The sequence below is a fragment of the Lathamus discolor genome, chromosome 2 (genome assembly GCF_037157495.1).
Source record: "Lathamus discolor isolate bLatDis1 chromosome 2, bLatDis1.hap1, whole genome shotgun sequence".
In the NCBI taxonomy this organism is placed as follows: domain Eukaryota; kingdom Metazoa; phylum Chordata; class Aves; order Psittaciformes; family Psittacidae; genus Lathamus; species Lathamus discolor.
In genome coordinates this window covers 43380767-43401240 of record NC_088885.1, presented here as the reverse complement: position 1 = coordinate 43401240, position 20474 = coordinate 43380767, and the positions used below count along the sequence as shown (strand labels likewise).

At 37.3% G+C, this 20474-nt stretch overlaps 1 protein-coding gene across 3 annotated transcripts in view; it reads left to right on the top strand.

Annotated features, from left to right (window-relative positions):
* MPP7 (MAGUK p55 scaffold protein 7) overlaps positions 1-20474 on the top strand; it is a 156229-nt gene that overhangs the window by 29901 nt on the left and 105854 nt on the right. For all 3 annotated transcript variants that reach the window (XM_065666648.1, XM_065666649.1, XM_065666647.1), the window contains exon 2: positions 12577-12741. In XM_065666648.1, coding sequence (XP_065522720.1) covers positions 12705-12741 — 37 coding nt within the window. In that variant the 5' untranslated portion in view covers positions 12577-12704. The remainder of the gene's footprint in view (positions 1-12576; positions 12742-20474) is intronic.

The window sequence follows — 20474 nt, the reverse complement described above, 5'->3', positions numbered from 1 at the left end:
CTTTTGGACATCTTTCGTCTTCAAATTGGCTTCAAAATGACTGCTACTGCTGAACCCAGGACAACATTCCAGTGAGAAGTTTTCACAGATGAACTTCTTTCAGTGTGAAAAATTTCCGTGGACATTCTTTTCTAGACTGTTACTTTAGATAAAAGTAGGGACTAGCTTAGTCTTGTATCATTTTACTGAAAAAAAAGCCCCACAAGTTACCTCCAGGATTAAGGCACATTAGTTAAATTGTAAACCAGGCAATTTGCTATCTGTGTACTTTTAAGAGAAGTGACTTAAAAAATCTCTGTAGCAAGATCTTTTAAATATCCAATCAATTTATTCCATGGATTTTCCCCTCAACCTAGAAAATGTAACTGGTATCACAGTTATGAATCTGGTATAAGAAGTGTATTCTGATGAAGCATGTTATGAAAAATCGTGATTTGTCCCCTACAACCTTTTTGTGGTCTGCCCTTATTTTGGATCAATGTTGCCTTTGTAGTAAGGAATCAGATCACAACATCTGTGAAATACCTGTCATTTATCTTCTTTTGAAAAGCAGAAAAGTAAGTGCTTTATTAGTAACTATTCTGGATTGAGATGTTTTAAAAAACATGTTCATAGAAAGATTGGCAATAAATTGCAAATATTTGTTTTTAATTGGCACTTTTCCATTTATTTTTTTTAAACTTTCTTAAAATTATCAAAATCCAGTTTGTCATTCTTATAATACTAAATAGGATGTGTGTTCAACTTAACTTCAAGAAACACAGGAAAAGTGTCCCTTCACTGGTAGGAAATCCAGTGGGTTTTTGAGCATTGTGTCACTGTTTACAGGTCATGTAATTTCATTTATTAAACAACAGCTTGCAGCCAATTACTTCAGTTGTATGTTTACATAACGTGAAAATGATCATTTTTACGAGGAGGTGAAATAAAGCTAATTTTAACTATGGGTTTTGGTTTTGGTTTTTTTTTGTTGTTTTTTTTATCTGTATCACTCGTGTATAATTTATATTATTATATATCTTAAAGTTTCATATTAGATTCTTTCTGAATATTTGCTATTTAAGCAACCAGATGCAGACTTGTGTATGGCATGAGATGAGAGCTGCTTTGTTCTTGCCAAAGGCAAGATAAAATCCCTGTTGGCTTACTTGAAAAGTGCAGGAGCTCCCTCTTCTGGCTTAGAGAGCTTCAAATTGAAAGTTTATGGGAAAGTTCTCAATTCATCTTTTAAAAAAATCTTATTTTGAATACTTACCCGCAGAAGTGTATTTCTTCTATCTTAGCAGTCGTTGTAAAATCGTGGTTTGGCCCTCAGCTGCCCATCTGGATTCTGCTTCGAGTGCAGTATTTATTTCTTGCTCTGTACTGTGGTAGACAGCAGATGTCCTCTTTGTCAGTGTGGTATTGCTGTTATAGTCACCACAGTGATGGTTAATGTATGTCTAAGTTGCAGTTTGAATATGATCTCTTCACTGAAGTCCACCTGAGCTTTTCACAACTGTTAATAGTGGTGTGAGTCATAGAATCATAGAATAGTTAGGGTTGGAAAGGACCTCAAGATCATCTAGTTCCAATCCCCCTGCCATGGGCAGGGACACGTCACACTAAACCATCCCACACAAGGCTTCATCCAACCTGGCCTTGAACACCGCCAGAGATGGAGCACTCACAACCTCCCTGGGCAACCAATTCCAGTGTCTCACCACCCTAACAGGAAAGAATTTCCTCCTTATATCCAATCTAAACTTCCCCTGTTTAAGTTTTAACTTGTTACCCCTTGTCCTGTCACTACAGTCCCTGATGAAGAGACCCTCCCCAGCATCCCTATAGCCCCCCTTCAGATACTGGAAGGCTGCTATGAGGTCTCCACGCAGCCTTCTCTTCTCCAGGTTGAACAGCCCCAACTTCCTCAGCCTGTCTTCATACGGGAGGTGCTCCAGTCCCCTGATCATCCTCGTGGCCCTCCTCTGGACTTGTTCCAGCAGTTCCATGTCCTTTTTATGTTGAGGACACCAGAACTGCACACAATACTCCAGGTGAGGTCTCACAAGAGCAGAGCAGAGTAGAGGGGCAGGATCACCTCCTTCTACCTGCTGGTCACGTTACTTTTGATGCAGCCCAGGATACGGTTGCCTTTCTGGGCTGCGAGCGCACACTGCTGGCTCATGTTCACTTGATACGAAGACCTATAAATCATCATACAATCAGGAAAGAGAAGTGGGTCTTTTAAGAACATTGAAAGGGCTTTACAGTTGATGCAGATATTGTGACCCCTTTTTTCCCCTTCCTTCCATCTAGGGAGTGGTAGGAGAGAGGAGGCCTCCTTGCTGTTTGTGTTTATTTAATCATTCTTCTTTCATAGCCTTTTCAATGTTATTGCAAATCTCCAGAGAAATGTTGCAGTTCTGTAGATATATAAATTTGGTAGGGCAGTACCCGAGTCTTCCATGCAACATCGGTCCCAAATGTAATAACCTTCCTGGAACAGGTGGCACTGGAGACAGATTTCTTACCTTAGCTGTTAAAAAAAAAAAAAATAAAAAATATCCCAACAAACAAAAACAACCAGCCCAAAACCAAACCAAACTCCAACAAACAACACCAAACCAGAACAGTGAATTTCTTAATTCTGAGAATTCAGTATGATAAATATTCAGCTGATGTCTGTCAGTACCTTTATCTGTCAAAATACAAGCCAAAGAGTGCCACATGAGCAGTAGCCACTGTTCAGTTCCTTATCTCACCATCTCAAGGATACTAATGCAACAAACAGATCAATAAGTACTTGAAGAGACCAGTTACTTGGTGACTGTAAGTTTTGTTTAATAGATGTGATTCCTCAACGAACCACTTAGCTGAATTCAGCTACCTGTCATCCCTCTATTTTCTGGCTTCCCAGGTATTTTTAGCCTTTCAGTTCAGAAAGAAGATTAAACTGTTTCTGGTTACACCTTTGCATAGGAGTGTAATGGAGTATATGACACATACAGGAATGGTGCACATTCCCATCTTAATTTCTTCAGTTGTTATTAGGGAATCTTCAATGACACCATCTCAAAGAAACATTTTTGCTGTAGAATATTTTGCTTCCATCAAAACTTCTGTATTCATAATATTTTTATTTTTCAAAGCATCAGAATTTAGGTTTTAATTCTTTCTACACTTCTACATAGGTATGCTTGCTGGAGCAAGTATGCTGACTGATTTGTATAGCATCACCTTTGTCATTACATAGTGAACTGCAAGGTATGTAAGCTGGAGAGACCACTGTGAGTAACAAAAAAATGTCAAAGGTTCACTATCAGCAGTAGCTCAGCTCTGATTTATGTCGTTTCAGACAACGCAAGAAAAAATACTTTGGTATTCATAGCAAATGCCAGAATAGAATCAATGCAGTATTGTTCGCCTAGTTAAAATTGCAAAATCCAGGAAATGCAAACATTAAGCTTCCAACAGCAACATTAACTTGGACTCTGCATATCCTGTGTTTTCTTGGTATACATTAAGACATAAAGTAATGTATTAAGCTGTGAGCTGAACAAGAAAAACAGAAAAAATTCTTCATGTAGGTAACAGTGCCAAGCTAAGTTCTGTTGCCATTTGTGTTTATTGACCTTATATAATTTTAAATAATTTTCTTCATAAAGATTGAATATGATTTTTTTTTTTTGCCAAATGATATGAAATCTGAGAGCTTGTCTTCACTGCAGTGTGAACCTGACATACAATTTACCCATTGCCTTGAACCTGACTCTTTTTCATCCATTTTCAGTATCTCAGATTTGAATTAAGTGGCTTTAAACTTGAAGATACGACTTGAATCTGAGAGACTGGCACTCTGCGATGGGAATGTAACTTAAGCTATACGGGTTGGCAAGACAGAACTTACATTTAATTCTAATTGGTCTCTTTTCTGCTAATTAAATTTGTGTGTAACTAAAATGTGCAGTGTTACTGTACTCATGGAATAAATCAGGCTTAAATTGCTGCAGTGAAGGCGAACTCTAACTGTATCCCTTTTGAATTATATAAGTTTGGAAACTACATCTATGATTAGTTCCAAATTTTTTTTTTTTTTTTTTTTTTGCATTGATAATATGTAATTCAGAGCACAGGAAAATTTTGCTCTGAGGGTGGCTCTAGCCTGGAGATGGTACAGAGCTGTAAGAAGAAAAATCTCCCCATCTGATCTGTTTCTATCTGCAACTGCTTACATGTGTTATACATTTAAGGTTTCTTGCCTGTATTAACTAGGCAAATTCAAGTTCTAGAAGAAGGCGAAGGGCGTTAAAGGATATGTTTGGAGAGTAGTATAGCAAGGACTTGCTTGTCGATAATAGAAACTGTAAAGGAGGTAAAAGCAAAGTGTCAGGAGGTGGGGATATTTGTAAAGAGAGAGGTAAAAGTTAATTTTGTTAGTGGAGGATCATAAATTCATGTAAGAGTAGGGAAGGGGTAAGATGGACATAGATGTGAAGCAAGAAAGTGCAAGATGGAATTGGGTCAGCAAGGTCTGAGAAAGGAGAGCTTCATTTCTAGAAAGAGGGAAATGAAGCAAATAAAGAAAATAAAAATAAAACTGGGAGGAAGTGTGTCCTGGGTGACAAATAACAGTGTGCTCGATGCAGTGGTGCTCCCAGAGCTCGCTGTGGAGGAGGGGAGGGTATGAAGCAGGAGGAGAGCACAGTGATGGCATTTGGGAGTTAGATGGAATTTGAGAATTCAAGGATGAAGATTGGCTACAGGGAGCTTCCAGGGAGGAACAGAAGAGTGGAAGGAGTGTCTGGTGTGCCTTCTGTACCAGCCTTGCAAGGGCTCTGGAACGTGTCATTGCCTGGCTATTCAGCTTCACATTTGTTTTCTTCTACAAGCCTCGCATCCCAGAGAAATTTGGCTTGCAAAACATGTAAACTTGTAGAAATCAAACGCATACACTTCCTCTGACTCTCTGTCCATATGCGGTGCCTTGTTTTTACTGTGTACATGTACACATAAGGAAGTATTTTGTTACTTATGCTCAAGATATAACTAATAAATTACCACTTACTAAATAAAAACTTTTTTTCCAGAATTGAGCTAAAGGCATATCCTTTTCAGATTGCTCATATTAAATTTTACAACTTCACATTAAAGAAAGCAATCTGAAACTAATTAAAATGAAAATCATTGTAATAAGGTTTTTAGTTTTTTTGTAAAAACATATGTTAAGAAAGTGGGGTTTACTCTGCTTTTGCATTCAGAAAACAAGAATATGTATTGTTTAATTATTCATTCATCTCTTCTCTTTATCCATTTTTCTCCTCCATCAAGAAAATAATTCCATGTTTTGACAGAATTGGATTATGGAAAGTTATGCTGAACAAAGGAGAAGAAGATTAGTTAATCTTAAAGAGAAGGGGTGGTCAAAACTTTTGAAATAGAATATGGAAAAATTGTAAAATATCTGTGCCTTACATGGCTCTAGAGATGTACAAATTTATGAGTTTGAAAACTAACATTCTAACATTATAAGGGGTATTTCTGAATTTGAAATAATAGTACTGGAATACTTATATATTCCTGAAGATAATTTTTGGACATGGCTGTTTAACAGACCTCAGAATCGGTGCATGCATGATTTGTTGAGACACAGGACTACGAAGTAAATTATGCTGTTGACAAAAATACTTGGCTAAGCTATTTAAATAAATATTTACTCTTTTATTAGGCATGGACTTAATCCTGCTTTTATTTCTACTAGAGATTTTCCATTGGCTTTTGTAGATGTGGGATCAAGCTGCATTATAATACTATTGAAATATGGAGTATGTTTCTAAAACCGAAATTTGCAGAGCCCTTTGGTGCAAAGTGTCTCTTGGGGAGTGCTGAGGTTATCTAATGACTCATTGCAGCAGGATTTGCTGAACTTTCTCATTTATAGAAAATGTTACGGTTGTCAATTTTTTTTTCAGCATTTTGGGGGGGCAGTAAGGTTTATCGTTTGCTGTAGTTACATTTTTCAAACAGACTGTCAAGAAACCATGCCAGAACAAAACTGTTTGTGCAAGTAATTAACGGAGAGGCTGTGGTACCTGCTGACAGGTATTTTCCAAGAAAAGGAATGGTTTGCAGCTAGGGGAAAAGTGTTAAAAGTGTGCCCAAACCCATAACTCAAACCAAAAGAGCAACCTTTGATCTCAGACATAGTTTAGGTCACATTTTAATGAATAGTTTTATTAAACTAGTTTATTAAACTAATGTTATTCTGTCAGTTGTTAGGTTTTATTTGCAGAAAATTGGATCCATCTAAGGGTATCTGACATCGACTCCAGTGATGCAGTTTTAAATTAAACGGGTAGGTTTAGTGTATGTATTTTCAGGAATGTTTTCGTGCATTTAAAGGAATGTGCTGAATTCCAACACTGAATTTAAACTCTGAGACTGGTCAGAGCTCAGGTAGGGATTTTTGTGTTAAAGACAGGGAAGATGCAGGTTGCAAACAGTCTTGCCGCTGTTGCAGTATCACTGCTTACTGAATGTATTTCACTTCTGGCATGGCTGGGTTTTAAGGCAGCAGGGATCTCTCTAAAACTTTTAATGTACAGTAGGTTATAATTTATATATAAATTAATAACTATATTGCCTGTAAGATAATTTATACTTTAATGTATGATATATTTTATTTCTAGTTCTACATTAGATTGACTTGTTGAAGGAATGGACTTCAGATTTGTATGTAGCGAGGGTTTAGATAAAGATGGTAGGATAAACAGGTTTTGTGTTATGGTCCCCATCTGAGTGAAGGAATATCATGGGGGAAGACTGTCTATAACAAGAAAATTAGGATATCAATCTCAGTGTTGCTATTGGAGTGCCTAAGTAAGTGAAATTTTTCCAATTGACATGAGATTAAGCCCTTCAAGGAACCTTCCTACCACTGAAGTGAAGGAAGCAAATCTTATGCTGTACTCTTTTCTCTCTCCTGTATGTCTTCTGAGCCCTTTGAACAAATCCAGCCAAACATAATGAAATAGGAAAGACCTCAATACATGAGTTTCTGGTATGTTTTTAGAAGTGGATGGTCAGGTAGTGACTAGAGTTTTGCATCTTCTGTTACTGAGCCAAGGAGGGAAAGGTATAGTGGGAGCTCACCCTTGAAAAGGAAGAGAATAAAATTGTAAAGGCCCAAGCATGTATCCTAGATATGTAGCTAGAAAGGCCACTGGAAATCAGCCTTGCTTCGTTCTGGTGTTGGTCAAATTACTCACTATAGTGATACCTGGAAATTTTTACTCTTGGAAATAACCATCATGGAATAATAGGGTTTCATTTCTAATGTCTTAATGTTTTTCAGCATGTGACTTCTTCAGTACTCTATTAATAGTAGTTGTACGTTTTAGCATTTAGATAATATTATTTTTTCTCTGTCTGCAAAAAAAATCCAGTAAGTAGAAACCAGAGAGATCTGTTTTCTGATGCATTTGGGCTGCACAATTAAATTTAAGCTATGGAACTACAAGATATAATGAGTTCAGGTTTGGTATGGTTTTTCCAAACCGTGTGTTTGTTAAAGGCATCCCCACAAATGTGTTAGAAGTTAAGCAGTTAATACATCCTCAGTGGATGCTTAAGAGTGTCTAAATTCTTATTTGTTATTCTAACAGCCTTTTAACAAAGTTTTTTTTTTTTTCTAACATCCCTATGGTGTAAGCTAAAAAAAATGAAGAACACTGATAGAACAGAAGAACATTATGCAGAAGCCTAAAATTCTTCTAATGGTTTAAGACTGATATGATGGCAAGGCCAGGAGAAAGTTAGTGAAGGCAGCTCTTGGCCTTTTCAGTTTGGGACAGGCCATGTTCTCTGTGTTGGTGTACTGGTTAATAACATTTGGTAGTTGCCATAGATATTCCTGGTTTGTTTATTGGACTCTATACCCAGAGTTGTTTGCCACTCTTAATTTCCATTATACCCACAGCTGGGTGAGTCACAGGGGTAGCTTCTTGCTCTCAGTGCCTTTGAAGTCTCATCGTGTTTGTGTGCTGTGTGCTCTATGCAGTAATTCCAGTTCAAGATTTTTTTGAAGGTTCCTGTTGACAACATGCACGTACCGCCTGTAAGGGCGGTTGACCAGCTTTGGAAACTTGTCAGGAGTTGCAGGCAGGTTCCAGTAGCCTGTCGGAGACCCTGTGATTGAGGAGGTGGAAGCTTCCTGAGAAGAGTTTAAGGATTCAGTAGATCTCATTACATTACAATTTCCAAGAGTAGACCACCATTTTCAATTCTGATTTTTGTCTACCAAAACAGATTTACTTCTCCCAGTCTAGAAAACCTCCTCTGGCAATTTCCTGTGCTGACTAGCTTTCGGAGACTTGTATACCTGCCACTAGTCATTCAATTACTTGAGGCCCCGTGACAAATACAAGACCGAATGGCTGTCAAATTTCCTGTCTCCACATGAAATCTCTATCTGGTAGTTCAAATACCATTTGCAGGCATGCTGGTTTAGTTCTGGAAGTCAAGGTTATAGTCTTCATAACTGTAGCATCCTTTAGGAAAAACAGTTTGAGTGTTGCTTGTACCAAACAACCCACTTTTATGTTTGTCCCCTCCCCCCCGATTCAGTAACATTGCTGCGTTCATACTTCTTCTATTTTTCTCTGTTTTAAATCAGTCAAAAATCTTCAGCCTGCTTTTTAAAGGTGAATAAAATCAATTTGTTTTCATTAAAGAGCCAAAAACATTAAGTAACTTGTGAAATAACTTAAGAAATAAATACTATGCAGTTTATTGAGGCTTGGAGGGAGAGTCAAAGGTAGTCTCAAGACTTCATGCATGCTGTCTCCAAATGAATGATTCTTGCCATAAAGACAAATTTGAATGTCTCCCTCCCTCATGTTTTGTAGAAAAATGAACTAAAACAAAATGTGTGCCTGACTAATGGAGTCGCTTCCATCCAAAAGCAATAGAGGATGCTAGAAAGAAGCTATTAGAGCTAAAATGATGTGGGAGGCTGTTCATCTTGGCACTCTTCAACTGCCCCTCACTCTCTTGTTTTATCTGACTTCCCTGTCCATTGTTACCAGCCCCGCTGTATTGGCAGCATGAGTGATGGGGAGCAAGATGTATCCCCTCATCTCTTGGTACGGGGCCCTCTCTTATCTGTGGAGCATGCAGAAGAACAGTTCCCTTGGAAAGCTGTAATTCTGGGATTTTGCCGTTTTGGAAGTTGTTCCCAGAGGGTGTCTGCCCCACTCCTGCCTATTTATAACGGGGGGATTTGGCACCCCTGGAGGTTGTGTCGCCTTAATGAACCTGGCAGTGAACCGAACTGGGGCTGTGTCTGGCTTGGCCAACGGGCTTGTGTAGCGTGCGGGGGCTGCCGACAGGTAGGGAGACGTTTCGGTTCCTTCTGCTGGCATCTGTAATGAATGTCAGACGTGACCGAAGTGCGCTCGTACCTGCGGAGAGGCTCCTTTCCAGAGCTTGCGGGAGCCGTGAAGGGGTGTGTGGGGCCCGCTCCTCGTCAGGCGAGGCAGCCCCGGTGCCGGTGCCTCGCTGCCGCTAGGGGTCAGACGGGAGCCGCTGCTGTGGCAGCACGCTGGGCCGTCCCGCGTCCTTCGCTGTTTGCACGGCGTGGGTGCCAGCAGAACCCGATACAGTGCGATATATAGAAGCAAAGTACGACTGGAATAATGAAATTTCAGAAATAAGCCCTTTTTAAAGGCTGGTTGTAACAGTCCTGCTGGGTATTGTAAATGCCTCAGGTGCACTTGATACTGCTGTTACGTTCCTGGCGCTTGCTTCTGATTTTTATGGAAAGATGGATTGAACTTCAATTTAAGAATATTCGGTAATCCCTCTCAGGACATATTGTAACAGCTGGTATTTCTGTGTTGCAGCAAATCGATTCCATACAGCAGTCAGCAATGCCTATGGCCGGGCTCCGGCAAAAACTTCCAAAGCATTTTAAATAGAGCGAGCCAAAGAAAATAACATCATCACTGCAAAAATGTAGCTTAATTTGCAAGTTAGAAAAAATAAAATAAAAAAAATCCCCATTCCATTCCAGCAAAATATTAAGTATTTTACTGGTAAAGGATTTCATCAGGTCATTTATTTTTCATTAATATATATTTAGGATCTGTGGGGAATAACTTTAGGCCGTATAGAAGTTTCTTAAATAATGAGCTTGAATTTTTTAAAATATTGAATGATTTACCATGAAATGAAGAAAAATAAAGAAATCAAGTTTAAATACATGACATGTATGTAGATCAGCAAGACTTTTCACATTTCACAGTGACCTTTTTTAAGAAGCCTGAATTTCTGATTAACAATAATGCACTTATGATGAGAATGCAGTGCGTGTTTAGCTTTACTTATTTATTTGAAATAGATGAAAATACTTTCAGCTGCGTATAAACCGAAGATGCCCCATTAATGGTAAATCATTTTGGCTTAACTGGTTTCTTACACATGTGAAAACTAAAAATACCTCCATCCTTCATATGGCTGTGCTCATGCTGGGGACTAAGTGAGCTTAGATCATGATTTCTCCTTCACGGCACTTGTATGTGTTAGAAAGAAAACAAGCAGAATTAATGCAAAGTGAGTATGTTTCTTAATTGGTACAGTGTGGCCTTGGCTAGGGTATCTTTGTCTTCCCCCCCCCCCCCCCAATCCCCTTTCTTTTAAGATGTACACGACTGACTTTGCATATAGATGTTTTACAACTTTGTCATCACGAGTTTTTGCTCTGAAATACTTAACTTCTATCTCTCTGTTTTAAATTTTGAGTTAAGAGGCTTTGTGCTGATTTGATGAATGTCAAAACAGGTTTTTGGAACCTGATGCTTTTTTTTAGTGAAATCTTACTTTTATTTTTTCCTTCACCACAAAGTTTTATTACTAAAAAAACCCCAAACCCTAAAGCAGTCTTAATAGATTGTTTTTTTAAGTTTTATTTATCTTTCCATCATAAAAGAAGTTACCCAGGGTCATAACTTCTGTATTTGCCTTCTTAAATAAAGAAAAAACAAAACAAAACAAACCCCACAAAAATCGGTGTCACTGCAGTTTGAAAGCTGACGCGCAAAAAGCTTTTTCTGGTAAATGCTTAGAGAAGGGAAAAAAAAACCAACCCCAAAAAACCCCACTGATAACAACACCCCCCCCCCCCCCCCCCAACCACCACCCAGAAAGCCCTTTAAAAAGTTGCCAGACTATTTAAACTATAGGCTTATGCCTAGGCATGAGTTAACAGCTAGCTTGTATCTAATAATTCATTTAAAATTTAATAAACAAAATCTTGTGGGTGGCCCTTAATATGTTGCAATACTCTAAACAATGTGGGAATTTTTTTAATTTTTACTTTTTTTGTGAAAACCAGAGTTTTGAACAGGATACAGTGTTTACAGCACCTGTATATTACTCTTCAACAAGACTGCTGCCAAGTCCAAATGTGTCCAAAATACATGCTTTCAGAGCCAAGATGACTTAAAAAGTCATCTGATTGATATGAATGTGGTTTTTAAAAAAAATAAAAATCAACAAAGACCAAACCAGCATCATCAGCAGCAAAATGCTCTTCTGTTTGTTTATTTTCTTTTGCAGAACTATGTTGCTTGCTTTCTTCAAGGATCCTTTTTGTTTACTGAAATCTGGAGAAAACCCTTGTTTTCTGTTAGCTTCTACTTCCCCCTTGCCCTTTCTTCTCCCTGCAGACATGTAAGCCCTTGCCCTGCTATTAGTGGACATTTCCAGTCTTCACTCTGAATTTCTTTTAAAAAGTTGGGGTTCCAGTTTCATATTTTAACATACTCAAATTTAAATATGTTCACTTATATTTGAAATAGTTTTTTACTTTTGTTACATTTGCTCTGAATTGTCTGAAAAAAACCCCAAAACCACAGTTAAAAGAAAGACCCAAAATTTAGTATCAGCAGGCCTATGCAATTATTAAAAAATATGTCTTATAAAAATAGTGACTTTGTAGTAAGGAGTTACAGAAAAATTCCTTACATGGTCTGCATGATAATGGCTCCATCAGCTCCATGAATCAGACTGCTGTTTACCTTAGAGAAGTGTTTGCCCCTGTCCTGCTTTTTACAACTTCAGTTAAAATTTAGATTATATGTCCAGATTAAATAAAAACTATAGAAATTGCATTTTAGATCCTGAAATAAACTAAAAACAATTGAAAGGAGGTTAAGTGGAAACGCTGAATAAATTACCATGCTAGTAAGCATTTTTTTTTCTGGGGTAAGTAGTAATGAAATTTGAGTGACTTAAATTATTCACTGTTTTAACAAAATAACCCTTGACTTTATTTCCAAAATACCTGACAGACTAAAGACCATAGTTTACTTGAGAGAAATGTGTTATTTTTACAGCAGAATGGGATTATAGGCTAGACTGAAGAAAACAAAACTTTTTTCACCTGGGGGAAAAAATCTTAACAGTCTTAAATGCAAAGTACTTTGTTTTGAGAGTGTTAAAAGCTCATTTTGTGATAATGATTGGACTTGCTTAGCTGCAGTAATTTACAGTTTAACAATGTTCTTAATTGTAAAATTCTGTTTCTGTTCTCTCTAGGAGAAACTGGGAGATAATATAAATCTTCATAGACAACTTGGCTGCAAGCAGTTAAACTGAAATTAACTTCTGCCTTCTGGCTACAGAGTGCTACTCTGACGTTCCTGTGAAAACCTGCAGACTGAATCATGCCAGCGTTATCAGCTGGATCTGGAAGTGACACAGGTACGCAAGCCAAGGAGGACTGCATGTTTCCTCCAGATCTTATTTGTTAAGTCTACAGTCTCTTTTTCAAGAAATCGTCAAGTAAGATAATTAATTACGGTCTCAGCAGATATTTTATTTAAGACTTCAAACATAACTTTTTCTCCCTGAAATTAATTTAGATATATGAAATACCATGGGTAAAATAAATTAATTTTTTAAAGTCCCACCACAACCTGCTTTTCCCTTCATCCCTAACCGCTCCCCCCCCCCCAAAAAAAAATAAAATAAAGAATTCCAAGTAGATATATATAGGGATCCGAAGAATTTGGACTCACCTCTGAGCATGATTCCTACAATGTTAACTTGAAAAAGGAGGTGAAAAAAGGGATGATATCATACATGCCTTAATATTTGCAGCAGTCTAGACTATCCCCTCTGTGAGTTGCAGTTATCAGTGGAGTTATTTCTGAATACAGACTGTTTAGTTTTGACACTTCTTTAACAAATTAGGAGAAGAAAAATACTGTCTCAAGTCCTCTTCTTTCCCTTGCCTTCCACATCAGATTCCAGTTTCTGACTGCAGGCAGTGGGATTGCGGATATGTAGCTTTCGATAACTTTCACCTTCTTCGTCACAATATTAAGCTATATTCAAAGGTTAAATCTCATCTTGCTCTTGCATGTACATTCTCTCTGCCAATATTTTTGTCCCTGTTTTAGGAACAACTAAAGTTAGTATTTTTGCTTCAGGGTGTTTGGTAAATAGGTGATCCAGCTGGGGTTGCAATACAAAGATCTCTGCTTTCCACCATGTGCTTGTTATGCTAGGTCACATAGGTTTTTGCGCTAGAAGTTACAGCAGTATTTTGAAAATGAAGAGGGAGACTTTGAGTCAGGAATCCAAAAAATATATATATAAGGAACTGCACTGGATTCTTACTTTAAATAGACTGTACAGTGCAATAATTTTTTTTCCACACCTCCAATCCATGTCAGATTTCTTTGATGAAAAGATTAATCTTTGGAGCTGGGTGTGTGTGTTTGTTTATTTATTACCATGGGGAGGGAGGGTTGTGTTTGGTTTTATTTGCTTTTTTTGTTTCCCTGTTCCTGTATTAAAGGGATTTGACTATCACCTCGCCAAAATCTACTTCTACATATCTTTCTTTTCTCCCCTTGCCCCCATGGAAATAAGTGCAGTTGAAGCTGTTTAGTATGCGAAAGCTGAATTTTGAAAATGTGTAAGGTTACTGTGGTCTGATTTTCCATTCTCTATCTTTGTTTTCTTTATCACACAAGCCTTTGTGTCCTTCCAAAACCTGCCTTTTGTTCTTTTTCTTTTCTTTTTTTTTTTTTTTTTTTGAGTAGTTGTTACTTGGCCAGATGCTTTCTGACATTTTAAAAGTTTCAAGAACATGATGAGATGAACAGCAGTGGGATGTGTGATGGCTGGTGCCTGTTGCTGACAGTTTTGCTTGTTTTATTGTTGAAGATTGTTAGCATGTCCAAAAGTGATAGTCATGGACATACACTCTCTGAATAAAGAAGGAAAAGGGCTCCAAAATGTGTAAAACAGATTCCTAATTTTAAACCTGTGTGTTAAAATGTCTCTAAAAACATGTTTCGCTGTGCTATTGAATACATATGATGCTTCAAATACACCTTCAATAGATAGTTATGGTGTGTGAGAAAGCTGATTCTCCCAGGAAATCTATAGTAAAATATGATACGCACCATTGATACCATCTGTTAAATAACAGTGCTTGTTAAATCCGATTTGTTTACTGATGCAAGTTGTAAATTGTTTCTTTAAATAAAAATTTATATTTGGAGGGAAAAGGGGATGATTTATTTTCTTTCACTTTCTTTATGATTTTTCCTCGTGTGGATGAGAAGTTTTTAAGTATTTTTTGAGTGATTACATCAAACTGTGCTCTTTTGTCCTGCTCGTGATACAGGTGGTTTCTAATCAGAGCCTGTTTTTCTGCCATTACTCTTACTTTTAGGTTAAAAAAAAAAAGAGAAACACAAAAAATTTTGGATTTTCTTACCTCCGTTGTTCCTTGGTGCATAGACTGGTTTCCCTCTCGCCTTACCTGCATAAGCTGGTTTTGTGACATGTAGCGAGCTGAAACTGCTCTAGTCCATGAAAGGACTACCTGGGACATTGTGGAGTTAGCAAGTCACTTGGTGGAGACCTAACGAAAATGCACCTTTAGGAAAGGGATGCAACTTCATTTAGTCTGTTTAAGGCTGTTCTATTAACGATTCAAACAAAACCCCCATCTAGCTTATTTTCTGTCATACGCTGGTGAAGTAAAAGTAAGCCTGGATTTAAGAATGAGTGAAAAAATTCATTAAGGGCAACCTACAGAAATGCATAATCTGTATATATTGGAAAGTTGCCAAGTCATGAACTGTTGGAAACTCGAAACTAGTATGGAAACATTATATTTTATTATTATTTTTAGTATAGTCTTAGGCATCAGACCACTGTCGGAAGCACAGTAGTGTTCATGATGGGCCATGTGTGATCAGGCTGAATGTTGATCTGCTCGTGTTAATTTTACGTTGCTTTTACTTTGTCAGCAGACTTCATTTGTGATGTTGCCATGTCCTTTCAGCTGCTTCCTTTGTATATGTGCTTTTGTTATACCATATTTTAACCTGTATAGTCTTCTGTACAGAGGCCATACCTCTTATACCTATTTTGAGAGGGATTAACAAGAGTTTAAGAGAAACATTTTAAACAAAATGTTGCAAATATTGTCACTTTAATCTTGTACTTTACCAGTCTGACCTGACTTCTTAAAGACAGAAGAGAAGTGCTTATGTGTGTACATACGCTGTATTCCATTCTCTGTTAGCTGTATAGAAACCCTAATTTTGTATAATGTAGATATTTTTTTTTAACATGTGCATGGTCCTACTCCTCCCTGAAGGTTTATAGTCCTGTCAGTGTCAGGTCAAAGTTATCTTAAAGCAGCCATCTCAAAAGTAAGGCTGAGCTTGAGGCTGCTTTTGAAGCTTTAAATATTTTTTGTGTTGTAAAAGTCTGAAATCTGTGTGTAAGCCCACCAAATAGAGTTTGAGGACTGAGAAAGACTACTTGCGCTTTTGCAGGTAAAGGAAGTCTGCAAGATCTGGCATTTGCATGTCTGATATACTTAGGAAGGCTTACATTTGCAGTCTTGGCTTTGTAGTAATTGATGGCAGCTTCACTGCTAACTTTGGTGAAATCAAGATGACATCATTATGCTTTAAGTGTTGTTTTAGTGTGAAAAACATCATAAAATTGTTACAGATTTCTTTCCTCTCATCCCTGTATCAAGCTTGCTCAGCTGACAAGTTTAAAAATGCTTTTTGCTCGTCCTTAAAAACTAGTGCATGAACGTGCAAAGCAGACTTTGTGATTTTGATTCATATATTGTCAGCAGGAAAGTCACATTTTATGGGCCAGATTTGGCCACCAAGTAACACTGTCTGAAATTGCTTAAATTTAATGAAAGTCAGAAGCAGTTTTTGAATTTCAATATTGTAAATTATAGAAAGAAAAAATGTGCAGGGCTTACTTAGTTTCTTCTTGAGTACATATAGGAGCTAATGCTGTGCCAGATAGTGTAGTTTCTTCAGTATTACAAGCCTGTAAAACTAAATGCATGTTAGTTTTTTAAATTCAAAAAACCCAACACATTTGTTACTAACCAAATTGTAAGTTCAAAAGGCCTTTATAGTATTTCTAGGTCTGGGATTTTCTTCTTGGTTCTGTAATAATACAAAATAAAGTTATGGAGTTTGTTCTAAATGGTGGCTATTTTTCTGAACTTCATTTTTAGTAGCATATACTGTGATTCTTTAAGAATCATCTTGACTTCTGAAGCTACATGTTGTTGATGTGTGTGTATTGAATACTGGTAGAAATACTTTGATAGAATATCATGTTAATATGATAGCCATGTAGTCTATATGGATTACTTCCCAGTGAAGTGAGGCCACTGCAAGCAATGCAAAGTTCAAAGATGATTTTGCAATCACCTGAACACCGAAAGATGCTATCCTTGCTTTTACTGTTTTCATGTAGATGTCTTCCCTTTATTTACAACTGTTTTTCAATCAGCTTGCTAGTTTCGACATAATCTTTTTCTAAGAATGTTTGATAATGCAAAGGGTGAAAAGGTGGAGGAAAAAAACCTGAAGAGTAATAACATGAAAAAGTTCAGTAGCTAGTTGAGCTGAGAAGGGGACATCAGAAACATCTGTAGGGGAATAAGGACAAATCAGGCTGAAGTGGCTAAAGAGGCTAAAGATTTTAGCCTTTTAAACCAGTTTTCAGAATAAGGAGGGAGATGGAAATCAGGGACTTCTATTTTTACAGCCTGTTAAAAAAAAATGTAATAACATAAAGTGATGGCCAAAGATATGCATTCATTGTTACGAGATGAGGAGAAAGGGAATTTAGGAGAGTGATGAAGGAAAGATTTCTGGGAGTAGCTCTTCCGTTGGAGGCTGCCAGGGCAAAGGCTTGCAGGGCGATTGAATCCTGCTCCAGACTGCCTTTGCTTCCCTGCTGACATGCTGCAGTGGAAACAAAGCAGGGGGAAAGCCTTTGCTCGCTTGCTTCATACTGATGCATACCGCTTAGGCATAGGTGTGCTGCCACAAATGTAGCATGTAAATGCCTGTGGGTGCATCATGATTGCAAGGCTACGTAAATTTCTCACCGTGTTGAAATGCACAGCTATGGCTAGATTTTTGTGAAAACCGAAACATGAGCTGGGGCAAAATTTACACTGAATTAATAAATGAAGACAGTATTTTACCATGCATTCTTGAATTCTCCCCGTCCCCAGCTGCCAGAGGCATTAAATGGCTTTTAGGCTAATGCTAATATGAAAGACTTGGGAAAGTATGAGTCGTATGACTAGCTTTAATTGCTATCAGATTTAATTTTTTAAAATATAACTTGCTGGTATTGGAAAGGGTATTCATTTTGGTATCAACATATTTATGGTGACTTGGAAAGTTTGTTTAGAGTAGAATGAAATTTCTCTAAACTGTTTTGGGTTAATGTTTTGCATTATGCCAGACTGATTTAACAGCATGGAATCAGAAAATGTGTGCAATTATATTTACTGATGGTAAACTCTTTAAAACTGCTACACTTCTTGGACACAAATTTAAATTCAAATGGTCTGGCAGCTGCAACAAATTTTAATCTTTTTTTTGTTTGTTTGTTTTTTTGGTAAGCAATGTGTAGTTTTGTGGTAAATTTGAAAGTATAACAGCCTATACTGTTTCTAAACCAGAGGCTTAAATATATAGCTATGTTCATTGGACCAAAAGCTGTAATTACACAAATGGCTGACATCCTAGTGATGCCAGATGTCCTTTGCCGAAAGCAGACTTCCATGGTGTACTGCTCAAGTGTAGCTGTGCCAGCGGCCAGGCTAGCTAGTGGAGTGTATGTGTTGCGTGCATTTACTGTAAGATGGAAGGTTCTGTGGCTTCTCAGCCCAGCATCACATCAAGTATTGGCTGATTTAATAGAACTCAAAGCTGTTAATTTGAATGAAATTTAGTACTACTAAAAAGCAGTGAGAAGCTTCACTGCTAGCTCTTAGTTGCTTGCTGTGGAACATGGGAGTTCAAATATGATTTTGTTTTAAAAAAAAAAACAAAAAACCAAACCAAAAATAAAAACCAAACCAAAACACAAAAAACCCCAACCAAACAAAAAACACTTCAATGCAGCATATTGATCTTAAGGATAAACTATGAAATAGTTTAATTTTCTAAACTTTTGAGAGAAGGTGATGATGTACTTGATTCTAAATTTCCATATATTCCTATATACCTCTATAGACTTGTATATCACATGTATGTGTATTATGATGTATTGGCATAACTTGTTTTGAATGTTAAACTTTAAACTCAGTCACACAGTGAATCACAGCATCGAAATAATATAGCGGCATGTTTGGGGGCATCCGTACTGCCTAGGACATGGAGGACTTTTTCTTCTACTATCAAGACACAATATGAAAGGCTGACATATGTTAATCAAATGGTGTTTCCAATAGTTTTACGGACAGCTGAGTTGAAAGTAGACTTCTGTTATAAAGTCTTTATTCAGTCTTTTAATGAGATACTGTGTCCTCTTTTTGCAGATGTAAAATGCCACCTGTAGTATTTCTTGCCACCCCTCCCCCAGTGCCAGGTCTCTTAACCTTGCAGACTGTGACTAAAGAGTTAAACATGGTAAGCGTGCCCAGTGACATCCTAGTGCTGGAATGAGTTCTTTCCTTACTGCCTGCCAGATACTTCCTATCCCTCCTCTGGTGCTGATGAAGATCTAGATAGAAATACTGAAGACTTGCCAAGCTGATGTCTATACAAAAGACCAGTCAATTAGTCAAAGGTTATTCAAGGTGTCATAGTATGCAGGCTTCCTTGGAGTAGCTAAGAGTTTTTTTGGGATGGGGAGGAAAGAGAGAACATAAGATCTTTGTATGAGCTTTCCACATGAAATCTTTGTATGAGCTTTTCTCTTTATTAATTTGTACTTGATAGGTCACTTTAAATCAGTTTTATGTGTTATTCTTGGAGATAATAGGAGAGCTTTTGAATAGTCATGAAAGTACATTGTATGATCTTTTAAAGTGTCCTTGTTGACACAGTGTCTAATAGCTACGTTTTGAGGAGTTTCAATTTCGAAGCAGCTTTGAGCCGTACAAGCAAGAACTCTGCAGCAAGTCTTGCCCTGTATGAATGCAAATAGGAATCAACTATTTAACTTGCATAAGAATGTAATGGTATGTGGTGTACTAAATCTGAAATACATATGTTGAAACAAATCCTAAAAGACCAATAAGTGTTTCAAACAACTGTGGATTCTTCAGCTCTGGGAGCCAAGTTCCAAAACTAAAGACTTTTCCATTTTGAAGGAAATATTTTTGGAAGTGGTGTGTTTAAATGATTGCTCGCTTTCAACATTTTCTGTCATAACATTGTTTTAAGGTGGGTTAACAAATGACTGTAGCTTGGAGGAATAAAAATTAGGTACAACTTTTTACTTAAAAGTCTGTTGCCCTTAGTGAGTATGTAATCTTGTTCTTTGAGGACACTTACAGTAAAAATCTTGTTTTCATTAGAGGAAAAAAAAAAACCAAACTAGACATTTCTATTACTGTGCCATCTGTGAGGATTTTGGCGTTTTCCTTTTTTTTTGGAACTGGCAAGTAAATGAAAGCAAATTTTTTTGTTTTCAAAGATGCTGATCACTTGCATGCCATGATTATCTTGTTACTCAGTATTCCGTACCTTTGAAAATTAGATTAATCTTTTGTTTAAACACTAAACTGCAAAATTAAAAAAAAGGTACATGCTGGAATGAGTTAATCACTCTTGTTCTGCAAAGAAAAATTATTAGTCTGTAACATTTTGCAGTGTCAGGAAGCCCATATATTTGATGGAATTACTTAAGAGAACATAAAAAAGAACTATTTGTAGCGCATAAAGTTGAGCACATAGTGGTCTTTTTACAGCTGGAGTCTGATAGGATGGTGCAGTACGGCTATCCTAATACGTATGTGTTCTGCATATTTTTTTTCATTTGAGCCTGTGCATAAATACTGACCTGAAACTTCAGAATGAAATGATTTTCAGTATTTGGTGTTAGAGACTGATTTCACTATGCAGCAGCAAGGATGTCAGGCGGAGTGTTTGGTTTTGTGTAAGGCAAGTATTGTCTGA